Genomic DNA, 18,583 nt, shown 5'->3' with positions numbered 1-18,583 from the left:
ACCACTAAAAGAAATAAAGGGATGGGCCTTATCGGTTATAAATGAGCTGATATTGACAATAATTAATTGAATACCCTAATGTTAGTAAGAGAATTTAAATTATTTTCACTCATAAATACCTATACAAAACCCATGTGATACGTGCACCAATAGCTATTAGGTATGCCATGGTGCTACTGGCTACACATATCACTGAATTGCGAATGTTGAAAATTGCCAAGCCCATTAATTCAATTCAGCCATAAGACCAAGAAAACCATAGTTCAATTAGTAGTGTTCAAACAAAAAGCAGACATCATCCATGCCATCTAAGAGCATTGTCAATAATGAGAAAAAAAAAGGTTTCCTCGTTCTCTCTTTACCCACTTTCACTCTCTAAAATCCTCATTTTCCTTATGAGGAAATTTGGTGAGGAAATTTTATCCCACCAGTGATAAAAAAAATAAAAAAAATAATAAAAACAAACCTCATGACTCTCTCTCATACTTTTTATAATACCCAACCAACATTTTCTCTCTCCTACAAATCACTATATTTTATTAACTTATGTTTTTTTAGAAAATATACTACGAGTACTACAAATTACGATTATGGATCAAATCAAATCTACTTATAATTAATAATTTGAAATTTATTATTTGACTTTGATAATTAGTTTAATTATAATAACAAAGATTTACTCGACTTCGATTAAAGCATTGTTTAGTTCAACTTATTTATACTTATTTCGGAAAAATAAGTGCAGATCAGGTCAAATCAGAAAAAATAAACTCATATTAGAAAAAATAAGTTTAGATCAGATCATCGTTTTATGTGTCGTTTATTATCGCTAAATATCTTTGATTTCGTAATAAAAAAATTATGAAAATTACATATTATTAAAATACACATTATTACGAATCTAACAAGATCCCACCTGATATATTTTTCCTTTATAGATGATCGTACACGTAAGGTTAAAGTTTGGTGAAATCAGGCAATCAGATCAGATCAGCAAAAATACGGTGAACTAAACAAGCCCTAAATTAAAGAGCTAGGCACGTCAGCCTTAAAATTTTTTTGGCGACCACACCTCCAAAACGACGAGTTTTGAGGTGCAGCCAAGAACAACACCCCCCAAAACTTGTCATTTTGAGGTGCAGCAAGCAAAAAAAATTAAATAAGTAGCAAGTGGTGCTACTATTAGTCCTTAAGTTTCCTCACGGCGTGAGAAAAATCAGTTTTCTTCATGAGAAAAAACCAATTTCCTCACCACTGTGATGCCCATGGGGAAAAATTTCCTCATTGTTAGTATATATACATATAGATAGATAGATTTGGGTTCACGTGATAAACTCTCTTAAGGTAAGAAGGGTGAGAAGTAATCTCCACCATTGAATTAAGATATGAACGGTGGAGATTAAGTGATTTATGAAAGTATTTTGAGGGGAAAAAACGCACGAGCTCTTTAATTGCTTTTAATTCCAACTCTTTCTACGTTCTTTTCTCTCTCTACTTCATTCTTTTCTCTCTCCTGTTCGAACCTCCATCACTGTAATTTTACTTCAATTTTCTCTCAAATTTCAATCGAATCACACTAGGTCAAGATTTTGAAAGCAAAATTCTGCAGATTTTGTTGAATGTGAATTGCACATGCTATATTTTGAGGTAAAAGTTGTTCAAAATCATAATTGCTGTGTTAATTTTTTTTATTATTTTCATAATTGTGGTAAATTGATAGAGTAGTTATATTTTGTGATTGCTAAATTTAGTTTGATTGTTGAATTGTAGTATGGATAATTGATTAGTTGTCTTAGATTACTGCTTACTTAATCTAGGTTTTGATTTTCCCTCTTTTGATGCTAAATTGATTTAAATTTCACTTTAGCTTGCTGTAATGTCACTTTTGATGCTAAATTGATTTAAATTTCACTTTAGCTTGCTGTAATAATCCAAATTAATGCTAAATTGATTTAAATTTCACTTTAGCTTGCTGTAATTTTTGCTCATAATCAAGGTATTTAATCAATTGTAGTTATCATGAAATACTTAGTTTTTTGGGTAAATTTTCATCAATTGTCAAAAGTTTGCCAAAAAATAACTAGTAGAAATCAAATCTTAAAATGGTTGATGCAAAATATTTAGTCAGCTATTTCGTTTACTTCAAAAAGATTAAGTAGCATGATACATTATTGGGTCTCACCTATGATGGTGGACAAATTCTAGTTCATATAGATGATACATAGAAAGTAAGAGAGGGAACATAATATATAAACAGCTAGCGCATATTACTGTTGGTTTATAATTTATGTGTTATTGATTTATTATAATGTATCTAATATTGCTTTATAAGACCAACTCACTAAATTATTTCATATAAAATCTTATTATTACATAAGTAGTATAATTTAATCTGATTTAGTCATACTAGGTGGAAGAACTCCATGAGCGGAGCTGCAGTTTGAGCTTCTGTCCTTTTGTTTCCCTAGAGGTGGAGTTCGCTGGTGTAGGGGTTCCTGTTGCCTTCTTAGAATATTTTATGGTCTTTATTTAATTTATGCTTGTAGTTGTGGCTGGAACTTGGATCGGAATCCTCATTTGGCTCTGTTCTTGAACTTTGATTGTATCATCTATATAATGTATATGCTATTGTTTCTAATGTATCTGATATTGTTTACTAATAATATAATTGTAGAAATTAATTTGTGTACCTATTGTTTTAAAATTTGTTTTGTAATATTGGTTTATTGTTCACTTTAATATGACACTTTTAATGTCTTATTAATTATTCTCTTATTTCATGGTAGATCAATATGAGTGACATAGAGCATAGGACTCTTTCGCAAGAGGAAGATGCAAGAGGATTGGAGCTTAGTACCTATGTAAAAGCTCCGAGGGAAAGACGAGTGAGAAATCTTGAAGTGTCTAAGGCACATACTAGTACAAGCATGGTAATCCAGATGCTACCTATCTTAGACACACAAAATCAAAGTACCCTTTGTACTCGAATGTCTCCTACCCAGCTATACTATATGATCAACAACTTAAATGATGACCAACGTCAAGCAGTCTAGGAGATCGGGTTTGGTGCTTTACTCACTCTAGGTTTTGGGGAGTTGTTCCCTAAATTAAGCCTTTGGCTTGTTCAGAATTTCGACCCATATAGCCGACCTTTGTATCTACAAGATGGGAAAATCAATATTGATGCAGAGGATTGCATTTGACTCTTGGTCTTCCGATGGGTGCAAAAGTAGTGAAAGAAGCTAAAAGTGATCATGAAATAGAACATTTTAGTGTGTTATTAAGTAAGTGGAGGAATATATGGGGTTTGAAGATTGGCAATCCTGCTATAAGCCAAATGTGTGATAAGATTCTTAATCTCGAATATAAAGATGATTTTAAAAGGAATTTTGTGGTTTTTGTTGTTTTTAGTTGTTTGAATGGTCATAAAGATGTAAAGTGCAACTATAAGATATTGTTTTCTTTGATGAAAACAAGTGAGAAGTCAATTCAATTGGTCCCAATACACAATCCAAAGCTTAGTAGATGTTGTCTTGTGTTGGAGAGAGAACCCAAGTGCTAATTTTAAGGGCTCTGTGCTATTTCTCATGGTAATTACTCTACACATACTCTTCTAGCTTGTGTATCTATACGTTTTAGCTAGTGTGTCCACAAGTTTTAGCTAGTGTATCTGTAAATTTTAGTTGGTGTATGTGTAAGTTTTAGCTAGTGTATCTGCACGTATTATTATTAATCTCATCATTAAACCTATTATTATATCTGATTTTGTATTTATTAACCTATGGTATTATTCTTTATTTTTGTTTTGATTTGTACATTCCATTTCTTGTTGAGCAGTTATTCTACTTTGATAAAGTAGATTTATTGGAGGAAAAGTGGATAGGAAGGTTCTTGTTATTTCATGCTGGAATTCATCTACAATAGGAAAAAGAATTACAGATGAGTTAAATGCAGGAAGGTTTGGAGTAGGCAGAATTTTGCCTTCCTTGAGTTATATTAGAAAGAAGAAGAATAAAAGGAAAGAAGCAAGCGATGTATCTGAAGCTGATTCATCCCTTTCGTCAAAAGAGGTATGCACTTGCTATAGTATTTTTATTTATTTATTTTTTCACAATGAACATATCAATTCATTTTCCATAATTTATAACTTTTTCACCTTTGAAATTTCAGGATTTTGTTAAGAAGGTTTGTTCTATTACCAACCAAATATCAAAAATTTTGTTGAGTTAGGAGAAGTGATCGCAAAGGGTGACAAGGATTTTCCCGGCATTGAAAACATAAAGAAGATACAAAGAGTTGCCACAGAGGCATTTACTAAAGTTTCTCCGATACAAGCAGATGGTAGTGATTTTGACGCTTTTCTTGGACAACTAGGAGTTCTCGAAGAAATTGATCGTATTGAGAAGTCTTATGACAAGACTAACAAGACTTCTAAGAAAAAGGCTTGTGAGAAAAAATGTCCATAGACTTGGCAAGAGAATGACTTTCCATCATTTAGCCTAGGTATTGATCTCACACCACCTATGGACATGCCACCCAACATTAATGTAGTGGTTAAGAATCAATGAGGTGGGAAGACAGAAGGCAAAAAAGATGTTTCAACTTATCAAATTGAAAGCACAAATGAATATAAAGCTGAAAGAGATCGCCCTCAAAGGAAGCCAAAGAACCTTCCTTCGTATCATAGGTCTCCTTATTATGATCATTACATTGATGTGCTAAAAAAGATGACTAAGGTTGAGAAGATGTTGTGCAATTATGTTTTGGATACCGGAGATTCGAAGTAAGATATCTTTCTTTCTTTTGCATTTAATTTGTTTATATGTTATAATGAACATACTCAAATTTGCTAATTCCTTTTTATGTTCTTCTGTTCGATGTAGTGAGGTCTTTTATCATAATGGAGATTTTCATGTTGAACGTCATCATGTTTCATCACTTTTGGAAGGTGTGGTGACAAAGAATATTGTTGATATCTGGGCATTGATTTTGAATCAAAAGGATTTAGGCTGTGGGTTTGCATCACCAAAGAGATTTTTCTGTAGTGCCACAGCTTGTGTAAGTATACACGTTGTACATATCAATTATTATTAAAAGTGGAATATATAATGAACTCAGATATCTAAATGACTTCATTCACAAGTTGATGTGACTCAAAATCTTCTAGAAAAAAAGTAAATAGTGAAGAGTAGCATTGAATTTAAATTTAGATTGGCCAGCATGCTCAAATGCTCCGATTATCCTGATACTTCAGATCGATCTTGTAAGTAATTATTTCTAATCAATATATTATATATTATTTATTTAATGTACATGCAAGTTCATTATTCCAAATATAGGTGTGTGCACAAATTTAGTTGGTGTATCTACAAGTTTTTGTTAATGTATCCGCAAGCTTTTGCTAATGTATCTACAAGTTTTATCTAGTGTATCTGCAAATTTTATCTAGTGTATCTACAATTTTTCAATCACAAACAAATATATACTTGAATTTGAATGCTGATTTACATATCAAATACATTAGGGTAGATGTGTCTAAATGTTAAGTTGTTGCATACACTGATTCACTTCTTCTTTTATTGTTTCAGGCATTTTTTCCTGTTATCCATCATGGATGTTATATAGTTCTCTGTTTTAATTTCAAGTATTCTAAGGTTGACGTGATTGACCAAAGGATTTTGACTAGCAAAATCAATGAAATTTATGGTGGCTATCTATCAATTTTGGTAAGATTTTTGGGAACTTACATTTATTTTTTTTAATCCTATTGTTCTTGACAAATGTTAAATGCTGAAACATTGTATATTTTATAGGCTTCATTCCTTTCAGAATTTTTGAAAGAAAGAAAGGATCCAAGAGCTAATTTGGTAGCTAATTTCGAGCCAAGAGTAATCAGAATGATATGGAAATCAAATGAGCTTGATGTTGTGGATAGTATTACAATGGGACACATGGAAACTTACATGGGACATGGAAATTCTTGGGATACAATTCTTAAAAAACCTAATGTAAGACGTTCAGATAATGAATGTTGATTGATTCCTTTTTCAGTGCAAACTTGATTTAGTGTTCTGTATGTGTTTGCAGGACCATATTCTAAAAACTTTGAGAGCAAAATATTGTTATGATATTTTGAAGAACGAGCACAACATGGTCAAAGAAGATGTGTTGAAGAAAGCAAAGTTGGCGAATTGAATATATAGTTGATTTTTAGTGTAGAAAGGGAAATTCTTGGTGCATGTATCTACAATTGTGTTGTGATGTACTTACTATGATTTTGTAATGTAAATACTTAGGATTGGCAATTGAATGGTGATTTTGACGTGGTTTAGAGGCCTCCTCCCACTCTTTACATTTTGATTAGTAACATTTCTTCTATTATTGTAAAAGATTGATAAAGATTGTAAAAGAAGTCTAGTAGACTTGTTTTTCTTCCTCGATCTTAGTCCCTGGCCAAGTTTATAGTACTGTAGTTGAATAGATATGCAGGTAAATTAATCATAGAGACGATGGCTATAATATGGAGTCTTTATACATGTTGCTTCAGCTTGTTTTGACATTATGTAGAAGAAAGTTGGATATGAGCATTTAAATTTGGACATAATTGCAGTAGTTGCTGACTTCATGAGGTTGATGATAAGACTTATATATATATATAAACTTAGATACTTTTATTACTAAATGCTTATAATATTACATCTTCGTCCTAAAAATATTTAAAAAAAAAAACAATTACAATGCAGCAGCAAGATCAGATACAGAAGTAAAAGTAGCAGTAGAAAACAGAGGCAGCAATAGCAGCATACAGAGGCAGCAATAAGAGCGGCATACAGAGGCAGCAGCAACAGTAGGAAGAAGCAGCATGCTCTATATCATTCACAGCAGCATAACTTGCAGTTTGTGCTCCAGCAGCATTGGTAGCAATAATTATTAGTGGTTTGGTCCTAGCGCTCAGATTCAGAATCTTCCTCTTAATTATCTTCATTATTGGAATCAAACTTTTGAATCACTTCAATCTCCTCAAGCTAGTAATCAAGAACTAGATGACGTAGAAGCAATACATATACATAAGTTAGAAGTGGGTCATTATCAAGAAAACTAATCATATAGCAATAATTATTAGTGTTTTGGTCCTAGTGATTGTATTCATAGATCATAGTTATCGTATCTCCAAGTTATAGCTGATGTATATTCAAGTTATAGCAATTGTATCTATGAATTATAGTTGTCATATCTGCATGTTCTAACTAAGAGAGAAAATTAACCTGGTTTAAGAAGCCTTCTTGGTAGGGAAAGTACGACTATCATGGTAGTCATAAGCTCCACACTTCCTACAATTCCTTTTATTTCTTTGTTGTTGTTCCATAGCTTTTTCTCCTTTTTTCCTTTTACCTGATCCCTTATTGCTGGATTGCTTTGGGTTTAGGATGTTTAGATCTGAAGTTGCACTAGGTCCAACAAAAAACTCCATTTGTTGTGCTTTGGTTATTTGTTTTTCGCTATTATTTCTTTCCAACAATGTCTTGATATAACCTTTCAGAATCTTTACAAGACTAATCAAGTAATCTTTATTTCTTTCCGCCAGAGTCACACAATTATATATCTCTGACCAACACTCGCATAAAAGATTCTTCTTAGTATTCATTTGTCGACACTCTTCAAGTAGATTATCATTGTAGGCGTCATTCGAAGCGCGCCTACGTAAGCATGTTGTGAATATGCTTGGCATTCATAGGAAGTGGTAATTGACATATACAATTAGGGACAACGATTAGGGACAAGGAAAGTAGGGAGCCACCAACAACTTTTTAAGGAATTTGTAAACCGTTCACGGATCATTTAAGGCAACCACGAATAAGGGACAACGAAAGGCAACAACGATTGACCCGTGAAGGTTACACCCCATTCATAATCTATAAGATTACTAACTCCATATGGTTTGGAACCACGAAAGGAGGATCGGGGATGATGGTACAAAGTGAGTCATGGAGTCACATTCGCCCGTATTGACTTCTACTCGATTCTTTTTGTGAAAAGTGATTCCTGCGGTCTCAAAGGCATGCAAACAAAGATTCAATTTGCTCCAAAATAATATTAAGCTAAATTGGTTTAATGTTAATGCAACATATAACTCTACAATATCGCGATCACTTCTATTAACAACAAGATTAAAAAGGAACCTAAACCGATCGTCCAAATTATCTCATTAATCGTGGTGTTCACTTACATATTCCCATTAAACATGCAATATGGTGATAAAAAATATAATAAAAATCAACATCAACATTGGAAGCAATTTAACCATAATAACGTTAGTCAAATCAAATAATGATAAACCTAATCATGGTACTAGCAACAAGAATAGTAAAAAGAGTAATTAAGTGAATTAACTACTCACGTTCCGCGTTTCCTTGAATTGCTACATCATGAATAAACTGTTAGTAACTTCAATAAATAATAAATCAAACTGAATTAAATTAAATGAAAAGTAGAGTTGATTTGGTTCAAACCCTCAGTTAATTCTACCTTTCACGCCTTGGTTTAAGTATAGAACTTCAAGTCAAGTATGGACTCCTTGGAGTGCTTAGGGGAAGTATTATGAGAGAATAGGTTGGCTAGTGTTTAGGCTAAAAGAGAGAAGAAAATGATTGTTGGTGCAGGGAGAAAGAGAATGATTTTTGGTGCCCCAAAACTGGAGAAATCAGGTTTGTATTTATAGAGAAAATGTGAGGGGTGAAGCATGGAACCCTAGAAGTGAAAAGGCGTAGCGGAGAAACCCTAGAAAAATGTCGTGTCACAGCATGTGTGCCACGACACGGCGCGGAATACCGTGACGTGGTGTGTTTGCCAAGACACGGTGCACATGTTTTCCTGAAAACAGTCCAGATTCATTTATCCCTTACTTAATAATTAAGTACGTGATAATTATGCGATGTTTCAACTATTCCGGATTAATATCAGGCTTAGGGTTTTTATTATTTATTAATCGAGATTAATTAATAACTAACACGAAATGAATTAAAAAGGTTTGGGCTAGGATATGAGTTGGACAGAGTTTGAATAAATGGTTTGACTGATTTGTTGACTTAATATGTTTGACTGAACATGGATTTTAAGCACTCCCGAGATTAAATACTCAACCCGACAAATAACAGCGGTGAAAGGTTGTTCATCATCGAGTTTGGTTTTGGGGAGACATATTCAGGTGTCTACAATCATCCATGTTGAAAATAGGGTTTTTCGGTGCATCTTTTGTCCAACGGCCAAGTACATACGAGCTTGGTATTTCCTCTATATATATCTTTCTTTCAAAACACATATTGCATGTCTACATAAGATGCCAAGTCGCTCAAACAACTTACAAGAGCAAGATATAAGATAATTTTGTGCATTGAATAACACAATATAAGTCTTATTTCTAGCGGAATCTTTCGCTATAAAACTCTCTCTATCATGCTCCTTTGTTATATCAGTTATTCCACAATAGAAACATGATATAGTTATTTCTTTTTGGAATATATAAAAGATTGTATGGATGTATACCTTAGAGGCATGCCTTTCTAAAGGCAAAGGTGTCTTTAGTTGGGGAAGTGAATGTTTGGAATCATAATTTACCTTGTCTTGCTTGTGTCTTTGGGAATCCATTGCACTTTCAAGGCACATGAAGAACTCAACCAATGTGACATGAGGATTTGTAACGTTACAGAAAAAATTGTTTTCACTTTTAGACCTAGAAGTTGTCCTCATGATTCCACCTAAGAAGAGATCCCTGAAGTATGCAGATATCCATGATTCCCTAATTGAAAACATGTAATTAAACCATTCATTATGCTCTAAGCCATATTTGACTATAATTTCCCGCCACTCAAATTCGAATCCTTTGGGTTTATTGTCCATATTCCACACACAAGCATTGAGTACTTCAAAAAAGTTTTTATCTTGGCGAAGCTCTGAGCTGATTTTTTCAGATACCTTACCCATGATGTGCCACATACAAAGTTGGTGTTGAGTGTTTTTAAATACTAGCTTTATAGCAGCTTTCATTGTAGGATTTTGGTCTGTGATGATGCATGTAGGCTCATAATTACCCATTGCTTGAAGGAATGTCCTTAATAACCATTCAAATGATTCTGTACTTTCTTTTCCTATGAAACCCACACCAAAATTAATGCATTACCTATGATGGTCAACTCCTGTGAAAGGCACAAAAGCCATTGAGTACTTGTTAGTGTCGTACGTAGCATCAAAAGAGACCATATCACCAAACAACCTATAATTTTTTCGACAAATAGCATCTGCCCAAAATAGTCAGGATATATGACACTCCTCATCAAGTTCATAATCAAAGTAAAATCCATCAAACACTTCTCTTTTCAAAAGTTTTCAATCAACATCTTCCCATCTTGATCTTTGATGTATTCTTTCATATCCCTGTGAAAATTCTTGAAATCCTGAAGTGTAGCACCAACCTTACCATAGCATCCTACTTGTGCTTTATATACCGAAATGACTTAACTGGACCTACATTTACGCTTGCATTGTTAGCTATGAAGTTTTTATGCAAGATTGTAATTTTTCTTGAACTTTTCAAGTACTGAGAAGACACAGGACTAGCAAGAGAATGATTGTGACCTTTATGAAAATCCAACATCCTATATAATCCATCTTGAGAATAGTATTTCAGAATGCACTTTGCTTTACAACCCATTCTTGTGATCTTTGTTCTACGGCGACGAGTGTTACTTTTCTTATCTTGACCAACCTGATTATTCTTGTTTCATCTTTAAAACCTGCCTTATTACAGATACAATTATTTAAAGAGAAAATTCCACCCGAGATTGTGGTCGTTGAAGATTTTCGTACAACAAAGTGACATATTTTAGCATAAGCCTTATAGAACTCGATACCATCTTGTAAGTTGATAACTCTTTCCCAAACATGGTTTTGCCTCTCCAGGGCAACAAGGAAACCACTCCTTAGTAACACCTTGAGTTAGATGTGTTTCAGGTCTAGGAGAACGCGGTAGTAGTAGTTGTGGTGATGTTACCATTGTGGATCCTTCTGTCATGATATTTAGAGAGATAATCAAGAAAAAATTAAATCACTTTAATTTCCTGCTACAATATTAGAATAACGTATCTATAAGTTTGAGATGACGTATCTCTATGCAATAGTTGTAAGTATCACTGAACATCATCTCAAACTAGGTAAACAAAGAGTTCAAATTTACATACTAAAAATATCTCAATTTCAAGGTTTACAGCCTCTTCCAATATCTAAGCCAGGACTAACATAGTAAAAATAATGAGGAACATCAAATAAATCTTTTCATTTCTTGTTAAAATGTTACAATGATGTATCTAAAAGTTTTATATGGTGTATCCCTATAATATTGTTGATGTATCTCTATATTTTAGCTAAAGTATCTATACGGTTTAGTTAATGTATCTTGTTAAAGGACCAACTTAACCAAAAGCTTAAGCTGATGGTTGAAGCCCAGGAATATGTTTTACACTCTATCACGCCCCCTCACACGAGATCCCTTTGGGCTTGAAATGTGGTTGCAGCATGGGCCCTCCGCATACCCTGCGCGAAATATTCCACTTGAAAGTGGGGGGTTGATGAGATTTGAACCCGTGACCTTTGTGTCACGCTGGCGCGAAATATACCATGTTAGAGGACCTACTCAACCAAAACCTTAAACTAATGGTTGAGGCCCAAGATTATCTTTTATACTCTATCACGTACGAGTATTGGGATGAATACGGCTCAAATTAGTACTACACTGCTGTGCTTAATGATTGATGTACTTACTTTGAACACTTGATGTATTTACCAGTTTCAGAAGGTGTATATGTACGACCAAAATCATGAACCATAAAACAAAACTAATAATAATTTTTGGTGATTGCAAATCCTTGCTTTATAAGAGTATCATATAACAAAATACTTTTACAAAAAATTAGAATAAACAACAATTGTCGAAGTTTCCTATTTCAATAAAGCTAGACTAAAATTCCATATTGATATATTGTCATCAACATCAAAAGCCTAATTCACTGCATTTGAATTATGATTATCACTTTACCACATAATACATAAATTTAAATTTTCAATATTTGGGCTAAAAATCCAATTGCAGCTCATAAAAATATCAAAAGTAATAAAGTTGCCAGAAAATTTGCAGCAATTTGTTAATAGATTTGGTAGAAAAAATTAAGAGATAGTTCTTACCCCTTGATTTCAGAGCTAATGGTTGATGTTTTCAGAGTTAGTGGTTGTTAATGTTGCTTCAGCTAGTCGTTGCTTCAATTTTATAGAGAAGTCAAGAGAGAGAAGTCGGGGGAAGAAGATGAGCGTTGTTATAAAGTATTACGTATTTTGGACGTTAAGAGGTACTAGATTTTAACCCTTGGATGTATCTAAATCCAAGGGATTAGAAAGCTTCTTACCTTCTCACCCTAATTCTACTTCTCACCAGATATATAAGGAGTGGATCATGTGAAAACAAGCTTAAAGCGAAAACTAAAAATAGGTGATTTATACCATTGAATTCTAATCTGACGGGTGAGATTATATCCGTGTGATATTTATTCTTGACTGTGTGATTTGCTACTTGATTTCTGAAAATACATTCACTCCTCCACTTTTTACTCTTTTTTTCTATCTCCTCCATCTCACGCTTTCTCTCTCTTTCCCCAAAAAAAATCAACAAACTATTGAGGAAATTTCTTCAATCTCCATCAAATCATCCATCAATAGTTTCAAAGGTGAGTCTAACATTTGAGTTTTTCATTTATGATTTTCATTTGATTTTGTATTTTCTAATATTTTGAAAATCAAACTGTTTTTTCAATTGGAAATTTTATGTTTCGTAGGAGTTTAACTTTATTTGAGCTATTTCATTCTTAATCGAGTTTCATATGAGTGTAATTGTTGGGTTTCATATGAGTATAATCGCGATTAATAGCCCATGCATTAACTATAAGCATTGAATCCTTAGGGATTTGAAAGCCGACAAATTCTACATCCTTTTCTGCTTTGCGAGGGAGTAACAATGGAGCTGCTGGATGAAGTCTAAGGGTTTCTTTAACTATTGCTTGTAGGTATGGAAGTTCAAAGATATGTGATTCCAAGATATATTCCATATTGCATTTTTGTTGGGTTTCGTAGCGTCCAACGCTACGCGGAAGAGAAACCCGCCCAAGACCCGCCCCAATAATTAAAGCAATAAAGCATGCATAAACATAATTAAACCATAATTAAGAAAAGGGATAAAGAAGTAATACCCTTGAAGCGTGCTTCGCTCGCAAACCGAGCTCTTACTTCAAAGTTTAAAGCCTCACAAGCGTGACGGCCTCCAACGGTTCGTACCCACGACCGGACCTAAACGATCTTTGTCTCGAGGGTTAGTTGAGACTTGACCAAGAATAAAACTAGAGTTTTACGAACTTAAAGGTTTTCTTAATAAAAAGAGATTCCTTTTTGAGTTCCACTCAAGTTGATTTCCAAATGCCCAATCTTGGGGTATTGATAGGGAAATGCAACTTGCACTCCCATTCATGATCAATGTGGGATAGTTGCATTTTTCACTAATTTATTTAATTCCAAAATAAATTATAAAACAATGCAATCACAAATCAACAAGTAGCATGAGGAGAGGAGAGGTTAGGTGAGGACCATGACCATGGGGGGACCATTGCCTTATTCCCCAAGGCATGGCTCTAAGCCTTGGTCCCCACCTCTCACAAACCGGGATCAAGCATAGGGGTAAGCTGGCTGCCAGCCTTGCTGGCCAGCTAGCACAGCCAGCCCAGCACAGCTAGCACGCACAGCACGCACCAGCCAGCATGCCTAGCACATGTGTGCTGCTAGCAAGCCACGCATGCTGCTGGCTGCTCGGCGCTGGGCGAGCCCTCGCTGCTTGCTGCTTGCTACTTGGTGCTGCCATGCGAACGCACGCACGCAAGCACCTAGCAACGCGAGGTATGTTGTGTTAGCGATGCACGCACACATGCCAGCGCCTAGTGCTAGCGATGGTGTGTTGTGCGCCTAGTTGTGCGAGGCCTTGCGATAGCACCTAGGCACGCAAGCTCGCATGCTGCGGTGGTGTTGTGCCATGCGAAGGAACGCACACACGCAAGCACGCTGCTGCTGCTTGGTGCTGCCATGTGAGGCACGCACATATGCAAGCACCTAGTGCTAGCGATGGTGCGCCTAGCACACATGGTGCGCCTAGGCTTGCGCCTAGCCATGCAAAGTGCATGCTAGCTCGAGCTAGCCTAGCGTCCACATGGCTAGGCCATTGTGATGCTACGGCTACACTCGAACTTGTTGCTTGTTGATTTTGCGACGCTCGGCCTCGACGCCCTAGGCTCGATATCCGACGTCTGTGTTCGTAATACTCTAGTGACTCATCAAATCCTTTGGATTGATTCGTCGGTTCGGATCGGCGGTTTGTTTGGGTTCGACCCAAAGGGTTCAATCAAGACAAAGCTGTAATATTAATTGTTCACTAATATTACAAATCGGAAGCGGCCTCCACCCAGGCATTCCGATCACTTGATCTCACTGAAGAATTAGCTTCCTGATAATTCTGAACCCTCTATCAGAATAATACACTTGTTGGAAGGACATCATTCCGTTCAATAATTATGTTATATTTCAACTTAATTACTTTGTTTGGCATTCTTGAGCTTCATTTGTATTTTATGTGTAATTTATGCTCGACTTTCTTCCGGTTCTGAATGTAATTGTGAGTTGTTTACTGCATTTTATCTAATTAAATTTCGTTGTTGTCTACTATAATAGTTTAAATATATTCAAATTTTATCTTTTTATCGCATTCTTTAAGCTTCACTTGTATAATTTTTCTCGATTTGAGTAAATTGGATTTTTAAGTGTAATTTTTGCTTGATTTTGCACCTATATTCTAATTAAAATATTTGTTATTTTAACCGAGAAGTGGTGAACTATAGGAAGCCAGAAACAATATTCTGATTCTGAAGTTGATTGCGCATTGAAGAAATATTGCTCAGTCTATGCTAGATTACAAGCTAATTTCTTTTTAATACAATACTTATATGAAACATATAATTCTTTGGGACAAGTGTATTAGAAGGCTTGAGAGTGTTATCAAGGAGCTCTTGGTTGATATTAAGCACAGAATAGAGTTTGTAATGCCTGCTAAAACTAGTAGGAGAAATGTGGATTGGTTTAAGAAGCTAATGTATAGACTATAGATAGAGTGTATAGGAGGATGGTTGTTTTGTTTTGGTTGTTGCTTGTGTTGGCAGCTTGTAATTGTTTGGTGCTTGTTCCTTTTAATAATATTCTTTATTTTTACAACTAAAAAAAACATAAAAAAAAAACAAATAATTCTTAGGCACAAGTATCGGTTGGATTATGTACTTGTTCTTGTTTGGCATAAGAAATTACAAAAATAATACCTATAGATTCAGAATATATACCAAGAGATTGCACCAAAAAAAGGAATACACTCCCTCCGTTAAATATTATCTGCAACAAAATGGGAGTTTGCGAAAACCAATGCAAAAGTTAAGGGGCAAAGATTAGAGAAAGTTAAGTAACTTGTGGCATGAAATTAAGCTGGAGAGAGAATGTAATTAAGTGGCAAAGACCAACCAACACCACCGTCGCCTCACCACCACCACTACCAACCCCACGAAACCACCACCACTACCAACCCCACGAAACCACTAGCACCACCAGCCCTAACCACCTCCAACCCAGACCACCCCACCACCCAGACCCACCTCTAACCCAGACCACCGCACCACCTAGACCTACCTCTAACCCAGACCACCACACCACCCAGACCACCCCACCACCCAAACCCACCTCTAACCCAAACCACCCCACCACCCAAACCCACCTCTAACCCAGACCCACCCCACCACCTAGACCCACCTCTAACTCAGACCACCCCACCACCCATGCCACCAAGACCCACCTCTAACCCAGACCACCCCACCACGCACACCACCAAGACCATCATCATCACCTTCAATCGAAAACAAAACCCAGAACACCAAAACTTAGAAAATCGAAATCAAAACCCAAAAATTGAAATCAAAACCTTGAAAATCAAAATCCAGAAAATTGAAATCAAAGTCCAGAAAATCAAAACTCATAAAGTCCAAGAGAGATGAAGAGGATCGTTCGTGGTGGTGGGAGCTAAGGGTCGTGGTCATAGGGAGGAGAAAGACGGTGGTGGGATGGAAGGTGGTCATGAAGGAGGAGAGAGAAAGGTGGTGGGAGGGGCGGTGGTCGTGAAGGAGGAGAGAGAATGGTGGTGGGAGGGGCGGTGGTCGTGACTGTGAAGGAGGAGAAAGAATAGTGGTGGGAGGGGCGGTGGTCGTGACTGTGAAGGTGAAAGAGATGAAGAGGGTGAAGGTGAAGGTGATGAAGAGAGGTTGAAGAAAGAAATGAATGGGTGGTGGGTAGACTAGGAGATGAGTAAATGGGGTGGGTAGAATTAGGTTAATGATTTTAGATTAGATTAAAAAGGTTATTGTGATTAAAATAAGATAAGGGTAAAGTTAAGAAAATCAGAATTTTTAAGTAAGGGTAAATATGTAATTTCCAGGTCTTCAACATGCTTTAACAAGAATTTGTAGACTGATTAATCCAAATGTATAACGTGTAAATTGCTAAGTTTAGAGCAAGTAAGGCCCTATTCTTTAGAATTGCTCTGTTGTGCTCTGGATTAAAAATAATAATGATAATATCAGTAAATAATAATTAATAATAAATAATAATAATAATAATAATAATAATAATAATAATAATTAATATTTAATACTCTTGGATATATGACGCCGTATATCGGGGGAGTAAGAGTACATATGCCTGATTTTAGAACAATACCACCTAGAGGATTAAAAGAACATTTTAATAAGCTACATTCATCGCTAAGAATGAAGGTGGAATGTTCATTTGGACAGTCGAAAAAAATGTGGAGGATATTAAATAACATGCCACAAGTGTCACAAAAGAGTCAAATGTTAATCATTGTAGCCACTTGCACACTACATAATTTTATTCGGATGCATACACTTGGCATACCAATCATTCAACATGATGCGAATATAGGAGTAACAAATTCAACTATGTTTGCACAATAGTGCAAAGATAGTATGGCCAAAGTGCGACATCGTATAGCACGCCGAATTTGGAGGGCTAATCGATCGGAAAGCGACAATGAAGGTGATGACAGTGAAGATCAAAGCGACAGTGAAAATGATGACAATGAAGATCATATGGAAGTAGATGGTTAATTCACCACAATATTAAACTCTTATCTAATTATGTTTCTATTTTGATATGTGGTTCTAATAATTTGAAGATGTTAAACTATTATCTTATATCTTTCTACTATGAACATATGTTAAAGATGGTACACATCTATTTATGTTTTCATTCACCTAAATCAATGGTATGCACTTAATAATAATAATAATAATAATAATAATAATAATAATAATAATAATAATAATAATAATAATAATAATAATAATAATAACAATAACAAAACACACAAGAGTTCCTTAAAAAAAAAAAAAAAAAGGAAATTCAACATTAGAACCCTCTACTTTTGCGTTTTTTACGTTGTGCCCCATCTTTTTAAAAGTTACACATTGTAACCCTCAGCTCTAATTAGTAACCATACGGTGACCTTGCCGTTATTCCACCGTCAACAAATTCAGTTAGGTTGTTTTAATCACCGTTAGTGGAGCCCACTCTCCACTAATTAATATTTTTTTTATCTATTTACGTGATGGAAAATGTTCCATTAAAAGTTTTGGGGGTCGTTTTGGGCCCCTTACGGAACCAAATTGAGCTCAAATTTTGCAAAAAAATAACAAAAATGCCTCGTTTTGCGTATTAAGAAACGTAAATGCAAAAAAATAACCCATAAGGGCCAAAACGGTCCCCAAAATCTTAATAAGAGCTTAATTTCTGCGGCTAAAAAAATTAATTACATGTAAATCGAGACATTTCTTAATACGCAAAACGAGACATTTATGTTAATTTTTTTTGCAAAATCTGAGCTCAATTTGGTCTTATAAGGGCCAAAACGGCCCCCAAACCCATTAACGGAACATTTTCCATCACGTAATTCGATAAAAAAGATATTAATTAGTGGAGAGTGGGCTCTACTGACGATGATTAAAACAACCTAACGGAATTCGTTAGCGGTGGGATAACGGCGAGGTCACCGTACGGTTACTAATTAAACCAGAGGGTTACAATGTGTAACTTTTAAAAAGATGGGGCACAGCGTAGAAAACGCAAAAGTAGAGGGTTGTAATGTAGAATTTCCCAAAAAAAAAAAAAAAAAAAAAAAAAAAAAAAAAAAAAAAAAAAAACCAAACACACAAGAGTATGGCAGAAAGCAAGCTCAATTTCACTAACAAAGGGTCAAGGCATCAAACGAACACGATACAAGAAACAAGATAGCTTCAGGCTATCACTCTCTAGGCAAGGATAACTTTTGGTTTCAATCTTTAAGCAACTTGAGGCTGCCAATCTCACTGTAATGTTCAGATTAATCAAAAGA

At 35.2% G+C, this 18,583-nt stretch overlaps 1 protein-coding gene across 2 annotated transcripts; it reads left to right on the top strand.

The window, feature by feature from the left end:
- Positions 1–1,420: 1,420 nt before the first annotated feature.
- LOC110739536 lies at positions 1,421–6,435 on the top strand. Of its 2 annotated transcripts, XM_021919989.1 has the most exons (8): positions 1,421–1,647; positions 2,787–3,590; positions 3,838–4,070; positions 4,171–4,783; positions 4,884–5,058; positions 5,589–5,726; positions 5,814–6,008; positions 6,088–6,435. In XM_021919989.1, exons 4-8 carry the CDS (start codon positions 4,728–4,730, stop codon positions 6,193–6,195), a joined length of 672 nt encoding a protein of 223 aa, XP_021775681.1. In that variant the 5' UTR covers positions 1,421–1,647; positions 2,787–3,590; positions 3,838–4,070; positions 4,171–4,727; the 3' UTR covers positions 6,196–6,435. The 2 variants fall into 2 exon arrangements, with proteins under 2 accessions (XP_021775681.1, XP_021775680.1); XM_021919988.1 differs by having other exon boundaries at positions 2,787–4,070.
- The last annotated feature ends 12,148 nt before the right edge of the window (positions 6,436–18,583 follow it).

This window comes from Chenopodium quinoa, unplaced genomic scaffold (genome assembly GCF_001683475.1).
Source record: "Chenopodium quinoa cultivar QQ74 unplaced genomic scaffold, ASM168347v1, whole genome shotgun sequence".
Classification (NCBI taxonomy): domain Eukaryota; kingdom Viridiplantae; phylum Streptophyta; class Magnoliopsida; order Caryophyllales; family Amaranthaceae; genus Chenopodium; species Chenopodium quinoa.
Note: the sequence above shows the minus strand (reverse complement) of the source record. Positions and strands in the feature narration are given on the sequence as shown.